Source organism: Suncus etruscus, chromosome X (assembly GCF_024139225.1).
Source record: "Suncus etruscus isolate mSunEtr1 chromosome X, mSunEtr1.pri.cur, whole genome shotgun sequence".
Classification (NCBI taxonomy): Eukaryota; Metazoa; Chordata; class Mammalia; order Eulipotyphla; family Soricidae; genus Suncus; species Suncus etruscus.
In genome coordinates this window covers 7,427,930-7,447,458 of record NC_064868.1, presented here as the reverse complement: position 1 = coordinate 7,447,458, position 19,529 = coordinate 7,427,930, and the positions used below count along the sequence as shown (strand labels likewise).

Here is a 19,529-nt window from a genome sequence, read left to right as displayed (position 1 = left end):
GTGGGTGTGAGGTGTGGTAGGCTCTATGTTTAGGCTAAGATGAAATCCTTCTGTGACTACTCTTTTGGCTGCTCTCAGATGTTGTCTTAGAAACTAGTACTGTGCTTTTCAGTGGTGTTTTTATTTCTTATGACAAGGTGGTTGCTGTTGGCCTGGTTGTTCAGAAACACATTTGCAAACAGCTGTAACATAGCTTTTCTACTCTCTGACTCACTGGAGACTGGAGGACAAAGACTGGTGAAATGCTTTCTCAATTTTTGCTGAAAAGCACAGCAGTTACCAATATTCCCCCAGTCCTTCTTTCTTCCTCCTCCCTGCGTATCCTTCACCCTACTAATTCAACACTTCCTCCTTTTCTTGTTTCGTTCTTTCCCTTCATTTTTCTCCCCCTCGCCTTTCCTTCCTTTTGGTTACTGTTGTTATTACAGTAACTGGGTGTTACATGCATGACTGGTGGTGGTGGTGATGACATATTGGATAAGGGGTTCTCTGGGGATGGCACATTCAATTCCCATGCCTGTACACTTGGCCACAGTGCTCACCACAGGTTTCACTTCTTTTATTGTGGTATTGGGATATCTCTGGTTCTTCTGGGAGACTGTTCTTCAGGGGTTGCTGTGGTGGATATGTATGAAGGAGAAGAGTAGCTTGAACCCAAGGAAGTTTGTTAAAAATAAGTTCATTGCAAGAGAAACACTGGGCTCAAAAGATAGTACAGTGGAGAAGGTGCTTGCCTTGTTCGTGGCCAACCCATGTTCAATGGCGATACCCTAAGTACTGTCAAGACTGAGCCCCAATCACAGAGCCAGGGGTAAGCTTTGAATGCTGCCAAATCCAACTAAAGAGAGAGTGTAATGGAGTGGAGGCCTCCAGGGAAAGACCAACTTAGCCTAGTCCTGGGAATTATTTTATTGTGAGTCTCTGAGCTGCTTAGAATGAAAGTTTCTGCCTTCTATAAGTAAATTCATTCTGGAAGATAGGGGTGCAGGAGTCACATTGTCAATTCTGGCAGTGAGTTCGATGCCAAATGTTCTGAGCCAATCAGAGAAGGGACTGAGATGTGTGGAAAATAACTTGAACCTATCCCAGGAAGAGCGTGCCTGGATCAGTTCCAGGACTAGAGCAGTGGAGTTGAGCACTCGTGGGGCCACTAAAGTCTTTGGAACATAGGTAGTGATGTGAGCAGTGAAGACACAGCTGGGGGTGGTGGTAGCAAGCAGGCACTGTCTCAGCCTCTCAGGCTGTATAGGTATGGTAGTTAAGCTGGGGATCTTTAAAGGGGGCTGATGCACAACCACTCTCCAGGTGTTGAACCTCCTAGCAAAGGTGCTTACTCATGGTTTAGTGGTGATCGCTGGAGTCTCACTCCTTTCACTGTGGTGTTCACACATGTAGCACTCACAGTGTAGTCGATTGTAGCTTTGTGGCCCCAGGGATCACAAAATGCAGAGCTGTCAGGCTCAAACAGCAGGGTTTGAATGCAAGGTGGGCAGGTTCCAGTCACTAAGCACTTCACCCGGCCCCTTCCATTTTGGCTTTCCTGTTTCATGAAAATCAGAAACCAATTTTTCAGGACAAAGACAGAATGGCATATTTCTTGCTTTCGGAGGAAGGGATTCTAGGTTTTCAAGTGTCTTCCACCAAAGCTCCGCAAATAATTAGAAAATGAATTGGCCAATGTTGGTAGCCGACACTGAATACAGTTTCCATTTTCATTCTCAAGTATGTAATGCTAAGACTCTCTGAGAAAAACCTTGCAGGACTATTATCCAAGGTCCATTATCTATAATACCATTCAGTTTTTGGGCTGGACATGCCATTTCTCCTTTCAGATATTCAGTTCGCTCATATTTGTGTCCGCAGTAGCTAGTGAAAAAAACTCACATAGTATACACTGTGAGGACAAACATTGAGCAAGTTTTCAAGTGGAAGGTGTTTGCGAAACAACTTGTCTGTGCAGTGGCCTTAGATTCTTCCACAGAAGTATGGGGTTATCCAGGGACCCAATTAAGCAACCAAGAGAGGTTTGTAGCCAGAGCATGGAAAACAGTGTCCCAGTCTGTGACAAAACTTGACATTTTGTTCTTTATTTCAACATCTTTTTCCTTTCTTTTTAATTTAATTTAATTTTTTAATTTTTTTTGAGGGGGTCACACCCGGCAGTGCTCAGGAGTTACTCCTGGCTCTATGCTCAGAAATCGCTCCTGGCAGGCTCGGGGGACCATATGGGATTCCAGGATTTGAACCACCGTCCTTCTGCATCTAAGGCAAACGCCTTACCGCTGTGCTATCTCTCTGGCCCCAGTGCTCATGAGGGGTTGTACATTTCAGTTGTGACCCCAGGTATCCCAAGCAGCAATAGTCAGATCATCTTACTTGGCATGTGGGGCAGTGATGGGAGTCGAGCAAGGGGTCATATTCCCATAAGGCAGGTACTTTGCCACTGAGAAATCTCTAGGCAGGATAATTTAGATTTAAAAAGGTAACATTTTGGGTCTGAAGTGGTAGCACAGAGCGGTAAAGCATCTGCCTTGCCGACACTAGCCTAGGACGGACCATGGTTAGATCCCCTGGCATCCCATATGGTCCCCCAAGCCAGGAAAGATTTCTGAGTGCATAGCCAGGAGTAACCCCTGAGCATCACCAGGTATGGCCCCAAAAAAACTAAAAAAGGCAATATTTTTGAGGATGGGAGCATAGGTAAAGGTACAGGCTGGTACCAATAGGTCTGGAGACACGTGAAAAGCTTTTGATCGTGCAAAGGAATTTGTATTTTCTTTTATGAACCACAGGAGATTATTGAAGACTATTATGGAATTTGTGTTTTCAAATACAACCAAAAGAGTAATTTGAAGAGCAGTAGAAGCAAGTACAGGAAGGCCAGTTAGGAATTAAAGAGAAAGGCCAAAGTTTCTCACTTAGATTCTGGCAATAGGGCCACAAAGTGGATAGGTTCAGACAATGATGGCTTGCTGAGATAGATGGGCAACTTAAGAGAAAATCAAGGAATGATTCTAGGTTCCTGGCTTGAGTTTGGGGTTCCAGTGACATCACTTATGAGTACAGGGAAGATGATGAGAGGAGAGGAGAAATTGTGATGAAAGGAAGAAGGATGACTTCAGATGGGGGCAGACCAGTGAAATGATGCTGAATGGGCAGTCGAACACATGTCCAGAGCTCAGAAATAAACTATAGCCTACAGTATTTTCCTGCCATCTTCACTTAGGAACTGAAGGCCTGGGGAAGGGTGATTTCATCAAGGGAGCAGAGGGTCTTGGAGAGAATCTGAAGGAAACTCCCACATTTAATAAGAGATGCAAGGAACTTGCAAATGAGATGCAGAAGAGCTGAACAAGTGACCAGAACACCATTGGTGAAGGCAGGACTGAATTCATCCTGAGAAACATATGATGCTCTAAAAGCTAACACCGACTTTTCAGTGTTGGAATGAGTATGGAATGATTATGTTGTGTTTTGACTTCTTCATGTTCGAATACTATGAACATGTTAATATCCAAAGGCTAGGAGAAATCTTTCAACAAAAAATACCGATCATTTAATCTCTCCCAGAGACTGCTATTCGGGCATGAAGATTCCTGAGACTTTCTTTTAAAGCTATCCCAAGAAGTCTATTAGAGAGTTTAAAAAGCCACAATGTGGTCTTTGAGACTTTGTGTTGTCTTTGCTCTATTCACCCACAATGCCTTACCCTATCCCACATGATTCATTTGCTCTAAGGTAGAAACTATCTGAGAAATTTGCTATAAGTGAAAGCCCACACAGCTTCCCTGCAGCCACTGCAAACTTTTCTCAATATTTGTATTTACAGTTGATGCCCATGACATTTTTCTTTCTTTGGTTTTAATGGGGGTAGAAGCCATATCCAGTAATATTCAGGAGTTACCCATGGCTCTGCTCTCAGGAATCATTTCTGGTGGTATTTAGGGAACCATATGGGATGCCTTGAATTGAACCTGGGTCTGCCATTGTCAAAGAAAGAGTTCCATCCACTAAACTATCTCTCCAACTCCCCTGTATATTGTTATCTTGTAATTATTTATGAAAACCTAGCTTCTCTACCCATTTATCCTGTAAACTCTTTGGGATAGGAATTGATGTCATTGGCTACCTGTGTTAATTTTCACCATGGCAAGCACAGACTTGGTTAAGTTATAGATCCAACCAAAGTCTACTTCTTTGAATTTATGATTCTTGTGATAGTGAGAGGTCAAGGGTTCTTCTTGCCACATTGCTTGTGTAAATAGGGGTTTTCAATATTTCATTCAGTAGTTTAACATCCCTTTGGGATTGTTTATGTTTATTTTTTCAGGTATGGCTTCACAAAAGAGGTTCTGTATAAGTACCAGGTAAGATTCATATATTATATATATTTGTTATTTATACATAAAGGTAAGAGGATCAAAAGAACTTTAGGGAGAATGATAGAATAGTAGGGGGAAAGAATCAAGTAATAAGATCCCATGCCAATAGAAATAAAAGCATAGCAACAAGCCCTGGTTCTGGTATAGGCCTGGTTTTCTTCCTAGCAGAAATCAAGCCTTTTTGTTGTCATTCTTGTGTGCTTTCAGCATAGAAATAAAAGTCTCCCATTGTTTTGAAGGTACCCAAGATGTGTTTTTCTCAGGTAGGGGGACTCACTGTCCTGAAGAGAGGTTTTTAACTCACAACTTCTTAGTACCAGGAGGCAGGGCACACTATGGTGTATGTATCTGCGTGAGTGTGTGTGTCTCTGTGTGTGTGTGTCTGTGTGAGAGAGTGTCTGTATGTGTGTGAAACATACGAGGAAGTACTGAGGCAGCTGGCTAAGAGGCAAAGGGGGAGGGAGGAGAGATGTGGGCAGAGCCTTGGCATGATTTCTGTGGGGACCAAATTGGCAAGACAGTCTAAGCAGGTTTAGGATTACTTAGTTGAATAATTTCAGTAAGGCAGGGGCAAAGGAACTGTCCAGCATTGGGAGGGTCTCTGGCAGGGGTGACTGGGCAGTATAATAAACTGCTTTGTGATTCCTGATAAAGGAGCTGGTTGAAGTGTGAGCTCTGGATGGGCCGGTCTGCTTTATAAAAAGTACTTTCAATTGTTTATAAAAGGCCATTCCTTTGCCATCTTTAAGAATTATTTAGCCAGGAAGGAAGAGCCTATAGGATTCACTAGGTACCAATATATCAAATTTATCACAAATACCAAATAAAAAGTTCTGAGGGTGCCTACCAGTTGCTCAGTAATTCTGTACTGACTTTCTTGGAAAGTTACAAAAACGTGTGTTTTTTTTCTTGTCCATACAGTAGTGCCTTTCATTAAACTGGTAACTATCAGAAAAATAGTTACCAGAGAAACCAAACTTAACCCAAGATTTTACTTACAGATGCATGGGAAAAAAATTCTAGAAACACTGGAAGATGTCTATTCCTGGCTCCCAATTGGCTCCATCATTGACAATGAAATTCTGGTCATACATGGTGGAATATCAGAGTCTACAGACTTGAATTTACTTCACCAGTTACAAAGAAGCAAAGTAAGGAACAAGTTTTACAATTCTTATTACACAAAAAATGTAAGGGATCATAAAATATTTAAGTTTACTGCACTATATCTGTGTTTTAGTTGTTGTAACTCAAAATGATTAGTACATTTTTATTAGAGGGGGCCACACCCAGTAGTGTTTAGGGGCTACTCTTGACTCTGTACTCAGAAATCTCTCCTGGCAGGCTTGGGGAACCATATAGGATTGAACTGGGGTCAGTTGCGTGCAAGACTAATGCCCTACCTGCTGTGCTATCGCTCCGGCCCCAATGAGTACATATTTTAAGAAAATATATGATTTCATAATAAATAAATGGAAAACATATATATAAAATTTTAAATTCATGATAAAGGAGGGAAAATGAAAAAGCACTGACATTTCATATTGCTTCTAATAATAAAAGGTCCTAATTTTTAAACATGTATGTCTCCCATGAGTGAATTTTGGTAATATATAATAATTTAAAAGTTGCCATATTGACCATTTAAAATGTGCAATTAGTGGCACTAAGCATGTTCATATTGCTGTGCAACCATCACCCCCGCCAAGGATTTTCCATCTTTGGACACTGCAATTCTCCTCATTAATACCATCACCTGAGCTCTCTTCCCTCCAGTCCTAACCAACCCATTCTGCTTTTCTGTCTCTATGAATTAGACTACTTTAGATGCATAAAGTAGCAACTTCTCTCTGGATTGATCTGATTTCTTTTTTAATATACTCTAAATAGCCCAGGATAATTTTCTATATGCATTTTGAGTAGAAGTAACCATGGTGTTTATGACAGAAGCAGAACTAGAGTCTGGTTAGAAAGAATTTTGGACAAAAGTGCCTGCATGGCTGTGAGGTTACCATGCTTCCTAAAGAAGAGGTTTAGGGCTGGGCCTTGCAATGGCACTTGAGTATTTTCCTCCTATACCAGAGCCCAACAGAAGACCCCAAAGCAGGATGATAGAGATGCCACAGGGCACAAAGAACAATAGCAGTGTTGGAGCAGGATGACTTACAAACCCTTGTAAGAAATCTGAACCTTTTTGCCCTGAACACCACCCATCCACTTCTAAACAATCTAGGTAGGTGTGGTCTAGAGTTGAAATTTTATTGATTTTTTGTTATTTTGACCACACCCAGTTGTGCTCAAGGGACCATATAAGTTCAGCCTTACCCACCGTATTATCTCTCTGGCACCGAGTTGAAATTTAATTTTGTAGAGATAAGCATGTGATTTTTTTTTTGTGCCTTGATGTCTTATGTGTCTTTATACCTATATGAACAGTAATGTAGTTGCTATCTTTTCAGCTTTTTCATTTCAATTTCAGTATATCCCACTTCTACAAAGCCTTCCACCACCTCCAGCTAGCTCAGGTTGCCTTCCATATGCTTTCAAGTTCCTCCTACATTCCCTTTGTAACTGTTAACAAAATTAAAAAAGAAATTTTGATACTGGTTGTTTACTACATTTCTCTGCATCTCTGTCCCCTTGGTATAACCACATAGACATTCAATGTGGTAATTATTCAAAGTTGATTGAATATTTCTAAGAGATTTAAAGCCAAAGCAGGACAAGTCAAAGACAGAACCACTGAAATTTTCACTTTTACATACTCCCTCAACGCCCAAACTTATACAGTGATGACCTCATGGTTTAGGTCCGTTGTTCTAGTGCAACTGTTAATAGCATTACCTCCACTGCCCCCCCATACACTTTTCCTCTCAAAAGTATCCTCGTAGTAATACATTTAAGGCCACTTTAAACTGAAATCATCTTTCTGATAACACCAAATAGTCAAGCTGATATGGCACTCCATGCGAATGAGATCATTATTGTTCACATAATGAGTGGATACGATTCTAGCCAAGAACAAGGGAACATGATGTTTTTGACTGTCAAATATTGGCAAGCACATGCCGTGAATGCTTTGCTCTACTCTGTCACCACCCTCCTTCTGACAGCAGTGCTAATCAGCTGTGGAAGTCACTACCAATTGATCAGATCGAAAACTTCAATTCCAGCGATTAGCCTAAGCATCTGGCCGTACCTAAGACATGCCAAGACCTGAGGATCAAGGAACACTCACTTCAAGTTTTGGGGTTATAGACCATTAAAAGCCACCTCGGAGTTATTTTTACTGTAAACACCCTGAGGTTCTGCCATCAGATTCATGAAGCCATTTACTAGCTAGGTGACTGGACAAGGCTCAGTTTCCACAGCTACATATCAAAGCTGAAAAACTGTACCATGATGAATAGCTAGAAGGGATTTTTTTCTAGAAGGAAAGGTCAATAAATAAGTTGCAGTCATTAAACTGTTTACCCTAACTTCTCTTTTTCCTGATACTTAGAGCTGAGGCTTGAATTTGAGTCATGTTGTTTTCCAAAAATGCTACATCAGTCTGCTTTCCTATCAGAGCCACAAATTCTTAAAAGACTGTGTAGCTTCTATGCTGGGAGAGGAAAATGATAGACCATGACTGCTCTAGTAATATCTGGGATGGATTTTTCAGGCACTGCTATGAGACAGAACCATAAAAGAAGATTCGGTATAAATGTTTAAAGTAATGTTAAGACTTCGTATCTACTTAGTTGAATGAATGCATCTTGTCCTGACATCTGTGCTTTTGGAGTCCCTCGAAATTTCTACAGACATTTTCCTTGTAGAGCAATGTCATTGGTTGAGAAAACTTTAAATAGATTTTAATTTACTTGTTTTAAATTTGCATTTAACCCTTTTATAGCAATATAAATGAGGGAGATGACATCCAGAAAAATAGTACAGAGGATAAGGTGCTTGCCCTGCATATATATCCAACCTGGGTTTGATCTCCAACATCCCATATGATCTTCTGAGCACAAAGCCAAGAGTAAGCTCTGAACACTACTATATCTGGCCAAGAAACAAACAAACAAACAAACAAAAACCAAAGGATATAGATGAGATTCAATAGGGTTCAGTGGGTTTTTCATTGTATTAAGGTTGCTAAGCATAGATTTGGCTAATGTATGACTTTATTTTTATAGATGAAATCTGTGTTGATACCACCAGTTTCACTAACTAAAGACTGTACAGATTTAAGGGGAATTGAAGGAGGTTCCTCCTTTCCAAATCAAGATGTAAGTGAAGGCGAGGTCTTAGCTGAACAGCTAACAAGGCGTGGATGGGAACAGGTAGGTGATCAAAGCTTTCACCATAGTGACAATGAAGGTGCAGTGCAGATGATGCCCCTTACAGTATATAGATTTAAAAGGGTCTTCACCTATAGATACAAATCATAGCATTGTCCTAGGAATTAACACTAATATATATAAATATATATATGAATTGTTACCATCTGTTTATTTTTATTTATTCTTACATTTTTATTTTTGTTCCTTCTCTTTTCTTATCATTCCCGAGAAGTTTGGTGGTTGCTCCCTGATCAGTGCTCAGGGTTTACTTCTGGTAGTGCTCAGGGGATCATATCTGGTGCCAGTGATCAAACCTGGGGCCTCTATATACTGGGTGCATGCTCTACTCTTTGTACTATCCCCATAAACCCAATCACTGTATTTTCAAGTTGTATTGAGTTATAACTCAATAGACCTTATAATTTGCTTATTTAAAATGTAATAGTCACAGTACTGTACAAGTATTACTACAAATTTTAGAAATTTGAAATTACCTGAGAAAGATACCCCATACTTATTCACAGCTCCCTTCTATGTCTCCTTCCCACTCTTCCTTGGGCAACCTGCAATCTGATTTCTATATTTATGCACTTATCTGTTCTAGGCATATTGTAGAGATGGACTCATATAGCATGACTAGCTTCTTTTACTCAGCCCAAGATTTTGAGGTTTATTCACACTATAGATTGCACTACTACTTTATTTCATGTTGTATTGTATGAATATACCACATTTTGTTCTTTTAGTCATCAGTGGGTAGACTGGTTATCTCCACTTTGGCCATATATTAAAATTAGTATTGCTATGAATATGCACATTCAAGCTTTTTGTATGAATGTGTATTTTTATTTCTATTGTGTCTATACCAAAGATTGAAATTTCTAGGTCATAAAATATTCTAAGTTAACATTTAGATAAGCTTCCAAGTTCTTTTCTAAGTGACTATATACCATTTTATAATTTAATCACCAATGTTTAAGTGTTCCAATCTCAATATCCTTACTATTGGTTGTTATTATTTTTTCTATTTATTATAGTCATATTAGTGTGAGAGACAAATTTCATTATGGTTTTGATTCTATATGATTTAGCATTTCTCTCATGATTAATGGTGTTAAACATCTATTTAAGAGAGTGGGAACTAGGGGCGGGTGAGGTGGCGCTAGAGGTAAGGTGTCTGCCTTGCAAGTGCTAGCCAAGGAAGTACCATGGTTTGATCCTATGGTCCCCCCAAGACAGGGGCAATTTCTGGGCACTTAGCCAGGAGTAACCCCTGAGCATCAAACGGGTGTGCCCCCCCAAAAAGAGAGTGGGAACTAGGCCACACCTGTTGTTGTTTAGGAGTTACACCTGGATCCATGCTCAGGGATAACTCCTGGTAGTACTTGGAGAACCATATGTAATGCATAGGGTTGAACTATGGTTAGCCACACACAAGGCAATTGACTAAAACCTTGTACTAAATCTTCAGCCCCTGTTGAACATCTTTTCATGTACTTTTGCCGGCTACTTATGTATCTTAAACAAATATTCATTCAGATAATTTATTCACTTTAAAATTGAGTTTTTAACATTCTGCTGCATACAAAGAAACACATCTCAATAGTCATAACAAACATAGACTCAAAATCCTTTGATTGGAGGAAAATCATCCAAGCAAACAACTCTCTTAAAAAAGCTGGAATGGCCATATTAATATCAGATGGCACAAACTTTAGACTCAGAAAAGTTATAAAAGACAAAGATGGACATTTTTTTTACTAATAAAGATATGTACAACAGGAAGAAATCACACTCAATGAGGGACCTGCAAATTATTTAATACAATTGTTGACAAACATGAAAGAAGATATCAATAGCAGCACAATAATAGTGGGAGACCTCAACACTACCCTGTCACCCTTTGATAGGTCAAGGAGATTGAAACTCAACAAAAATATACTAGCTCTGAAAAGAAAAATGGAAGAAAGTGGCCTAGTATATATATGATATATGATATGACATATATCATATATATGATATATAGTATGTATGACATACATATATACATATATATGACATTCCATCCCTAGAAAACTGGATACACATTCTTCTGCAGTGCATATGGGTCATTCTCCAGGATAGACCATAAAAACCATATGCTGGCCCATAAAACATATCTCCATAAAGTCAAGAGGATAGAAATTGATGCTCAAAAGTTGTTCCTGATGATGCTCGGAGAACTGCCATGATGAAGTGTGAGGATGAAACTTGGGACTCTCACATAGAAAGAATATTTTATAGCCCTTTGAGCTTTCTTCCTCACCTGAGTTTTTCAACTTTTTTATTATAGTATTATACAAAAGTGCTTTATATATTCTTTATATATAGTCCGTTTTCAGATATTTTATTTGCAAATATTCTTGGGGTTTTTTTTGTTTGTTTGTTTGTTTGTTTGTTTGTTAGTTTTTTGGTTTTCTTTTGCAGTGCTAGGGCCACATACCCAGCTTTCTATTTTTTCTTTCTTTATATGGGAGGAAACACACACAGTATTTGGGGGATATGCCCACACTGTACTGGAAAGGAGGATTGTTTTTGCTTTTGTTCTTGTTCAGTCTCATTAAGGTATATGAATTTTATTACTCCTTTGCAAGAACCAACTTTGGTTTTATTGATTTTTCTATTATTTTTTCATTATCTTATTTACTTTTGCTCCAAAATGTAGAATTTTCCTCCTGATTATTTCAGGCTTAGTTAGCTCTTTTTGTCTAGTTTCCTAAGGTAAAAGGTAATTGCATTGTTTTGAGATTCTTTTTCTTTTATCCCTAAATATCCTTATGCAGGTTTAGCTGCATCCCATAAGTTGTGCTATGCTGTGCTTTTATTTCATTTATATAAAGGTATTTTATGATTTCCTGTGATTATTTAATGGTGATTATTAATATGTTATTTAGGAGTTAGATGCTTAATTTCTACTTCTTTGTGAATTTCCTATTATTTTAATTTCCATTAATTTCTTTTTATACTTAATAATGGCTGGGGAACATACATGCACAATTTAAATCCTGTCTTGAAGAATGTTTCATGCGCTCTTGAAAAAATATATTCTGCACTTGTCGTGTGTATGTATATAGGCAAGTATATATTGATATATATCGGCAATTTCATATGTAAATATAATTGAACATGCTCACAATAGTGGCTTTGAAACCTGTGTCAGCTGCTAAATCAACACTTAATTTCCTCAAATGTAATTTCTATTTCTTGTTTGTCTTTATAGAGCTATATTTTCCTTAGGATATCTTATTATTTTTGTTAAAAATTCAACATTTTAGGTAGCCTCTCATAATGACTCTTATTTGATTAGTGGCTTGTCTGGACTTGTTCAGTAAAATCTATTATATCTTGTGTAACCTCTGAAGTCATTCTATACAGGGTGCTGTCTTAGGTATGTATGCATGCAGTTTTCCTTAATACCATGGCTGGTTAAAGTGCTAGGGATAGGCACTCTAACTGTGTCTTTCCCTGCTATCCCTATCAGTTCCACTTGGAAATCAGCAGATTTTATTTGAATCCCACTTGATCCACATTGTGTGGGAAATAATCTCTGCCACCCAATTTCTTTGGGTACTGTGAAACTCAGACTGGAGCATGAAGTTGCTCTTTACAGGAAAAGAAAAACCGGGGCCGGAGAGATAGCATGGAAGTAAGGAGTTTGCCTTTCATGCAGAAGGTTGGTGGTTCGAATCCCGGCGTCCCATATGGTCCCCGGTGCCTGCCAGGAGCAATTTCTGAGCATGGAGCCAGGAGTAACCCCTGAGCACTGCTGGGTGTGACCCAAAAAAAACCACACACACACACACAAAAAAACTTAACAAATGTATTGTGAACAATCTTATAGCCATGGCGTTTAAATAAAGTAATTAATAAAAAAAAAAGGAAAAGAAAAACCAGCCCTAATATTTCTCAGACTCTATGTAAGTCTGTTGTTTTCCCTGTAGAAAAAAATTCAGGAAAATTCAAATAGTGAAGTAAAAAAGTTTTATTTAGAGATTGTTCCCTAAGAGAGGTGAGGGGAAAGAGAACATGTGTATGTGTGTGTGAGACAGACATTCAAGAGACTATGAGGATTTCTCAAATGAAAAGAGCCCTGAAAGACTTCTGAGATGGAATTATGTATGGATAGCCTTAAAATTGTTTTTTACTGAACTTTTTGTTAGATACCACTATTGTCAGAGTTAACTATCCTCAGTTCCTATGTCCACAAGTTGGGTCTAGTATTTATGCTTTTTGTTGGGACTACTTTAGAGCTAGTGACAAAGTAACTTGTTTGAATCATATCTTGGATTTGTTACTTCCTGCAAACTCATAACCACAGGATCCCTAACTGACTGATATATATTTATAAACATAAAACACATACATTATAATAAGAATATGGTTCCTTTACCTGTCCAAAACTTATAGAAGTACATAATTGTTTTTCTACACATTAATTTTTATTTTTTGTGTTTTTATAAATATCTTTAAGCACCATGATTACATGTAGTTGGGTTTTAGTTATATTAAAAAAACACCCCCACCTTCACCAGTGCAACATTCCCACCACCAATGACCTCCATCTCCTTCTTCCCCCACCCCTTGCCTGTGTTCAAGAAAGGTATTCTATTTATCTCAGTCACTACCATTGTCATGGTAGTTTTCAGTGTAGTTATTTCTCTAACTGAACTCATCACTCTTTGTGGTAATATCAGATAATTTTGTGGTAATATCAGACCTTGAGCCAGACCTTTCAGCCCTCATCCCTATTGTCTCTGTGTATTATTACAATAATGTCTTTTCTTTTTCTTAAAACCCATAGATGAGTGAGACTATTTTGTGTCTCTTTCTCCCTCTGACATATTTCACTCAGCATAATAGTTTCCATGTTCATCCATGTATAGGAAAATTTCATGATTTCATTTTTCTGATGGCTGCATAGTATTCCATTGTGTATTTGTACCACTGTTTATTTAGCCACTCATCTGTTGGTTGTTTCCACATTCTGGCTATTGTAATAGCACTGCAATGAGTATAGGTATGCAGAAGGCCTTTTTATGTTGTGTTCTTTTAAATATTTTTTATTGTTATCAACGTGAATTAAAGTCTTTCACAGTAATATTTAAAGTACATAGTGGCATTGAATCAGGGGTATTTCCACCACCAGTGTTGTCCTCCTTCCAACCCTGTTGCCAGCATCCCCCTTCTTTGTCCCTCGGACTGCTAGTATAACTGGTCCCCTGTGAATAGCTTGTTGAAGATTGGGTATTGTGTTGTGTTTTTGTGTTCCTATTGTACATCCCTATGAATGGTATTGCAGGATCATATGGGAGCTCAATTTCTAGTTTTTTGTGGAATCTCCATATTGGTTTCCATAAAGGCTGAACAAAGCAGCATTCCCATGAGCAAATTCACCAGCAGTGAATGTGAGTTCCTTTCTCCTTTCACGCCAGCACTGATTGTTCTTATTCTTTGTGATGTGTGACAGTCTCTGTGGCATGAGATGGTACCTCATTGTTGTTTCGACTTGCATCTCCCTGATGATTAATGATGTGGAGCAATTTTTTCATGTGTCTTTTGGCCATTTGTATTTCTTCTTTGAGGAAGTGTCTGTTCATTTCTTCTCCCCATTTTTTGATGGGGTTAGATTTTTTTCTTGTTAAGTTCTGTCTGCACCTGTATATCTTAGATATTAGCCCCTTATCTGATGGGAAGTTTTATCTTTTGTTCCCTGGGACATGGGGAATATAGATAGCCATAGGTACTTTATAAAGACATAAGAGAGGCATAAGTGTGATAATTTTCTTTTAGGATAGACTTGAAATAAAGAGAAAAGAGAAGTTTAAAAATAATTAGATTATATTTGGAATGATACTCTTTTAACTAGAGTTTTTGAGCACCTACTATCTGCCCAGGTAGTACTATGTATTATTAGCCACTATTCTTGGATTTGATAATGTCAGCAACCAAAGGTCTATTATATTCTAGGGGAAGCATGTAATTTTATTATAAACAAATTAAGTATGTAATATTTTAAATGATACTTTCTGAAAATATTAAAAATTAGAACAAGGGGAAACAAGTGAACTAAAGATAGGTAAGAGTTGCCATTTAATTTGGTTTATTTTTGGTTTATTTTATTTTACCTCTGGAGTAGTACTTCCTAGTACTACTAGGAGATTCCACTGGCAATTCTTGGCCAATTGAACAAGTAGCTCAATGAAAAGGCCCAAGGATAAGATGTTGCTGGGGGCTCTTCAGTGCTGGGATACTGCAAGGGTGACTTCAAGGGCTGCAACCTGCGATGCTCATGGAACCATGTAGTACCTTGACAATGCCAGAGTCAATGCTTAGAACATGGCTAGCATGATCCCTAACTCCAGTATTATCTTTCAGTCGCTGGACAAATCTTTTAAAATTATGTATTCAAAAGCTGGAAGAAGGACATGTAATTAGGGAAAAATACAAAAGAAAAGTCACGCTATAGTATGAGTATCTTAGAAGAGAGCCATTCAATATATCTTTCAGAAGCATCAACCTTCCCAAAAAGCATACTTCTGAAAACTGGATTACTTAAAGCTGTAGAAATGCACAGGACATGTGTTACATGTTTAATTTTCAATTACGAGATTTAACAACTGATATATAAAAAAGTTATTTTGTTGACCAGGCGATAGAAAAGCTGCCATTCAATAACATTTGTTTAATTTTTGGTCTGAACATTTTCAAGAAAGAATGTTGTAAATAATTACTCTTTCATGCACTTACCACAAAGGCTGCTGCATATGAGACAGGAAGATGTTGCTGAGAGAAAAATAATTGTTTCTGCTGAGGAACTTATTTTTGCCAACAAAAGGCCCTTTTTAGAATTTTTTGTTTATGAACTTGGGAATTAGATCTATGTGTGGTCATTATTTGGGTGAATCTAATCAAGTAAATGAATGCTAATCAGAAAAAATACAGAACTCATGGAAATGCTAGATTTTGAAGAAATACATTTCTGTAAAATTGGAGCCCCTTTAATAAAATATGAACGAGTGTTAGATACATCTTCCTCATTTCATTCATATACCAACTCAGGCCCTAGTGGTAAAATTGGTTGGCCAAGTTGACATGGATGACAGAGTTAAATGCTTGGCCAATGTTTATTCTAATTGAACAGAGTCCAATAACATATGCATTTCATTTATGTCATTTTCATCTACATGCATATGGCAAAAGACATAATATTAACTTTTATGTTTTACATAGTATCATTCATTATAAAATATTCACCCACTATATTATTGTCTAGGGTTGTCGGTATGTATCCTATGCTTAAGGGTAAGTTATGAGATCTTTTAAATTATAAATGATATATCTTCTAGAACATATTAAAAATGATGCTGTACTCCTCTGGTTCTTCATAGAGTGGACAAAATGATAAACTAGGAATCAAATGGCTTGATAAAAGAAGTAAGGATAAATTTATTAATAGCTATATGTTCACTGTATACACAGGAGAGACCAAGGAAAGCTGAGTAACTCATCAATACAGATTTCCAGATAGCTTACAAAGTTTGTGAGAGAAAGGGGAAGTCCAGTTAGCACAGGTTACCTAAGAAAGCAAAGGTATACTGGCGTAAGTGGCACTATCTCTGTTGGAAGATTTGATCCTATCTGTTGATCCTTGACCTAGTTTTGTGAGCCAAAGAGTACACTTGCTAGATAATTTTTATTTATGTAATATTGACATTTATTTAATAAATATAATGAGAACTCAATATATAGAATATAGCAGTAAAAGGGGATAGAGGAACAGTACAACAGATAGGGTGCTTTCTGTGCACATGACCCATCTGGATTAAATTCCTGGCATTCTTCATGGTTCCAGAACCCACCAGGAGCCAGGAGTAAGCCCCGAACATTGGTAGGCATGGGCCCAAAACACAATAATAGGGATAACAGCAATAACAGGATAACTTCACTGCAAGATGAAAGGTTTGAGTGCATGATTACCCTTTTTGGGGGGGAGCAAGATATCAAGGCATAAGTACAGATGATGGGGCTATCAAATAACTCATGATGAAGCTTGAGATTATTTTTCATATAAATTCTTTGGTTAAGCACCATGGTTGTAAACATCTTCATAATTGGGTTTCAGCTATAAAATGCACAACCTCCCACACCAAAGCAACTTTCCCACTACCATTGTCCCCCTAGTTTCCCTCCTTCCCCAACCCTCTTCCCCTATGCCCTGCCTGTCTTCAAGACATGCATTGTATTTTTCTTTCTATCATCGTCATGGTAGTTGTTAGTGTAGTTGTTTCTAACTGCACTAACCAATATTTGTGGTAAGTTTCATCTTATGGGTGGGTCCTTCCGGCCCTCATCTCTATTGTCTCTGGATATTATTACTGTACTGTCTTTTATTTTTCTTAAATCCTACAGATTTAATAATAATAATAATAATAATAATAGTGAGACTATTCTGTGTCTATCTCTTTCTGACTTATTTCACTCAACACAATAATCTATATCCATCCATGTATAGGCGAATTTTGTAACTTCATTTTTTTTCTAACAGCTATTAGATATATATTGTTAGATATACCACAGTTTTTTAGTCACTCATCTGTTACCTGGCATCTGGGTTTTTTTCCAGATTCTGGATATTGTAAATAGCAATGCTTATGAACATAGGAGTGCAGAGAGCATTATTGTATTGTGTTTTTGTAGTCCTAGGGTATATCCCTAGGAGGGGGTATTGCTGGATCATAATGGAGCTCAATGTCCAGTTTTTAAAGGAATATCCATATTGTTTTTAGAAAGGCTGGACTAAATGGAATTTCCACCAGCTGTGAATGAGAGTTCCTTTCTCCTCACAGCCACACCAGCAGTGGTGGTTCTTGTCCTTTGTGATGTGTGCCAGTCTCTGTGGCGTGAGATGATACAAATGAATGTTTTAACTTTCATAGTACTGTTTTAACTTTCATAATCATGTAGAACATTTGCAATTGCTTAGAGTTTTTGTATTTATTATATTTAATGATTGTCTTAACATAATTAAGCCTGAAAATTTTAAAAAATGTTGAGAGGAAAGGGTCTTCCAGTCCAGTAAGAGAAGTGCTCTTATGGAAATATGTACTTAAATCTCTTTACAAGAAAATCTCCGTCCTGGTTTCAGGGCCCCCTCTGATGAAATTAACCTTTTACAACAAACATATTTTGTGGAGGCAGATTTTTGCTACTTATACATCTCAAGTAGGAAAACTAACTTCTTTCTAAACATATTCCATGTTTCCCCCTTCATTGCATTAAAGGTCAAATCAATCCCTGTTAATATTAGTGTATGATGTGTTGGTCTGAGGAGGGGCCTAAAGGACTGGAGTACAAGATTTGCTTCAGGAGTTCCAGGTTTCACTCCTGGCTTTACATGGTCCCCCAGAGCACTACCTGGAGTGTCACTTAAGCCACCACCCGAAGATCAAACTAAATTAAGAACTCAGTTCAAGTGTTATTTTTTTGTTATAAAGAAACCATCCCAGGTGAATGGGTTCCATTGTATTCATCTGGAGGATAGGATGATGCCAATGCATGAATTCAGTGTGGGGAGATAAGAAACCTTGATCTGTACCTTCATGAAGTACTGCAAGTACTCTACCTGTTCTACTATCTCTCCAATCCCTAAGTGGTTTTAAATCTCACTTCAGTTCAAAAAATGTTGTAGGACCAAGGAGATAGCCCAAGTAAGGGAGCACATGCCTAGCATTTATGAGGCTCTGATTTTGATCTCTGGTACCACATATGCTCGCATCTCAGAGCACCTCTGGGTATTGCCAGAGTGGTCGCTTTGCACCGCCAAGGCCAGTACGAAGGGGCTGAGTGTGTTCCTCGCCTCATACCCATCTCCACAGGTACTGTTGGGTATGAACCACTATAAAATAATGTACTTGCTGCAAGGAGTGTTAATGAGTGGCTGTCATGCCAGCTTCTCCTACTAATTCCATTATATTCTGTGCTGTCTCTCCCCTCATTTCTAGAGACCTTCAATGTGAAATCTGTAATTGAGTATGCAGTCAGGTCTAGTGGCTTAGACGCTTCACCTCTCCACTGGAAAGGAGTCCAATCATTTCTGGGCCTCTTTTTTAAGACCTTCTTTGAACGTGCTAGAATTAGTGCAAAACTTAAAATTATATGATTTTTCCGGGCCTGAAAAGAACATGTAGCAGAGGGAAGCTGAAAGTCACATGGGGACAGGGGGTAGGCTCCTTGGACTCCTTTCCAGTGGAGAGGTGACGTGTCTAAGCCACTAGATTCAACACCACCATGAGCCGGAGATCCAAACCACAACAATGAAGCTTAAACAAATAACTGTGAGACAGTCGGGTTGGGGAGTGGGAAGGAATCTGGGGGAAGTGATAGAAAGATGAATAAACAGGGTGTAGAGGAGGACATTGTATATCATATTTTTTCTGGCATATAAGACGACTGGGTGTATAAGACGACCAGTTAAAACAGGTCTAGGCCTATATTTGCTGTATAAGACTAACGCCCCCCCCACTTCCAAGGCAATACCAGTTCTTCTACGGTACCTTTTAGCTCGCCGGAGGTGCTCTAATACAGTCCATTCAGTTACTATGCATACAGCAGCTTTGGATACACAGAAGGTGCTGCAACTTTATGTACCACAGTGAGCCAATCACAACAAGCAAAGGTTCAAAGGTTATACTGTAATAGACTTCCTCTCTGACTCTGGCCAATCTGAGCAGGCTTTTGACAGTGTAGATTTGGGTACAGAACATTGTATAATTTGCATGCATAA

At 38.4% G+C, this 19,529-nt stretch overlaps 1 protein-coding gene across 1 annotated transcript in view; it reads left to right on the top strand.

Moving 5' to 3' along the window:
- Positions 1–19,529, top strand: part of PPEF1 (protein phosphatase with EF-hand domain 1) — a 90,639-nt gene that overhangs the window by 48,923 nt on the left and 22,187 nt on the right. The window contains exons 9-11 of the mRNA XM_049767451.1: positions 4,331–4,367; positions 5,384–5,533; positions 8,561–8,707. Coding sequence (XP_049623408.1) covers positions 4,331–4,367; positions 5,384–5,533; positions 8,561–8,707 — 334 coding nt within the window. The remainder of the gene's footprint in view (positions 1–4,330; positions 4,368–5,383; positions 5,534–8,560; positions 8,708–19,529) is intronic.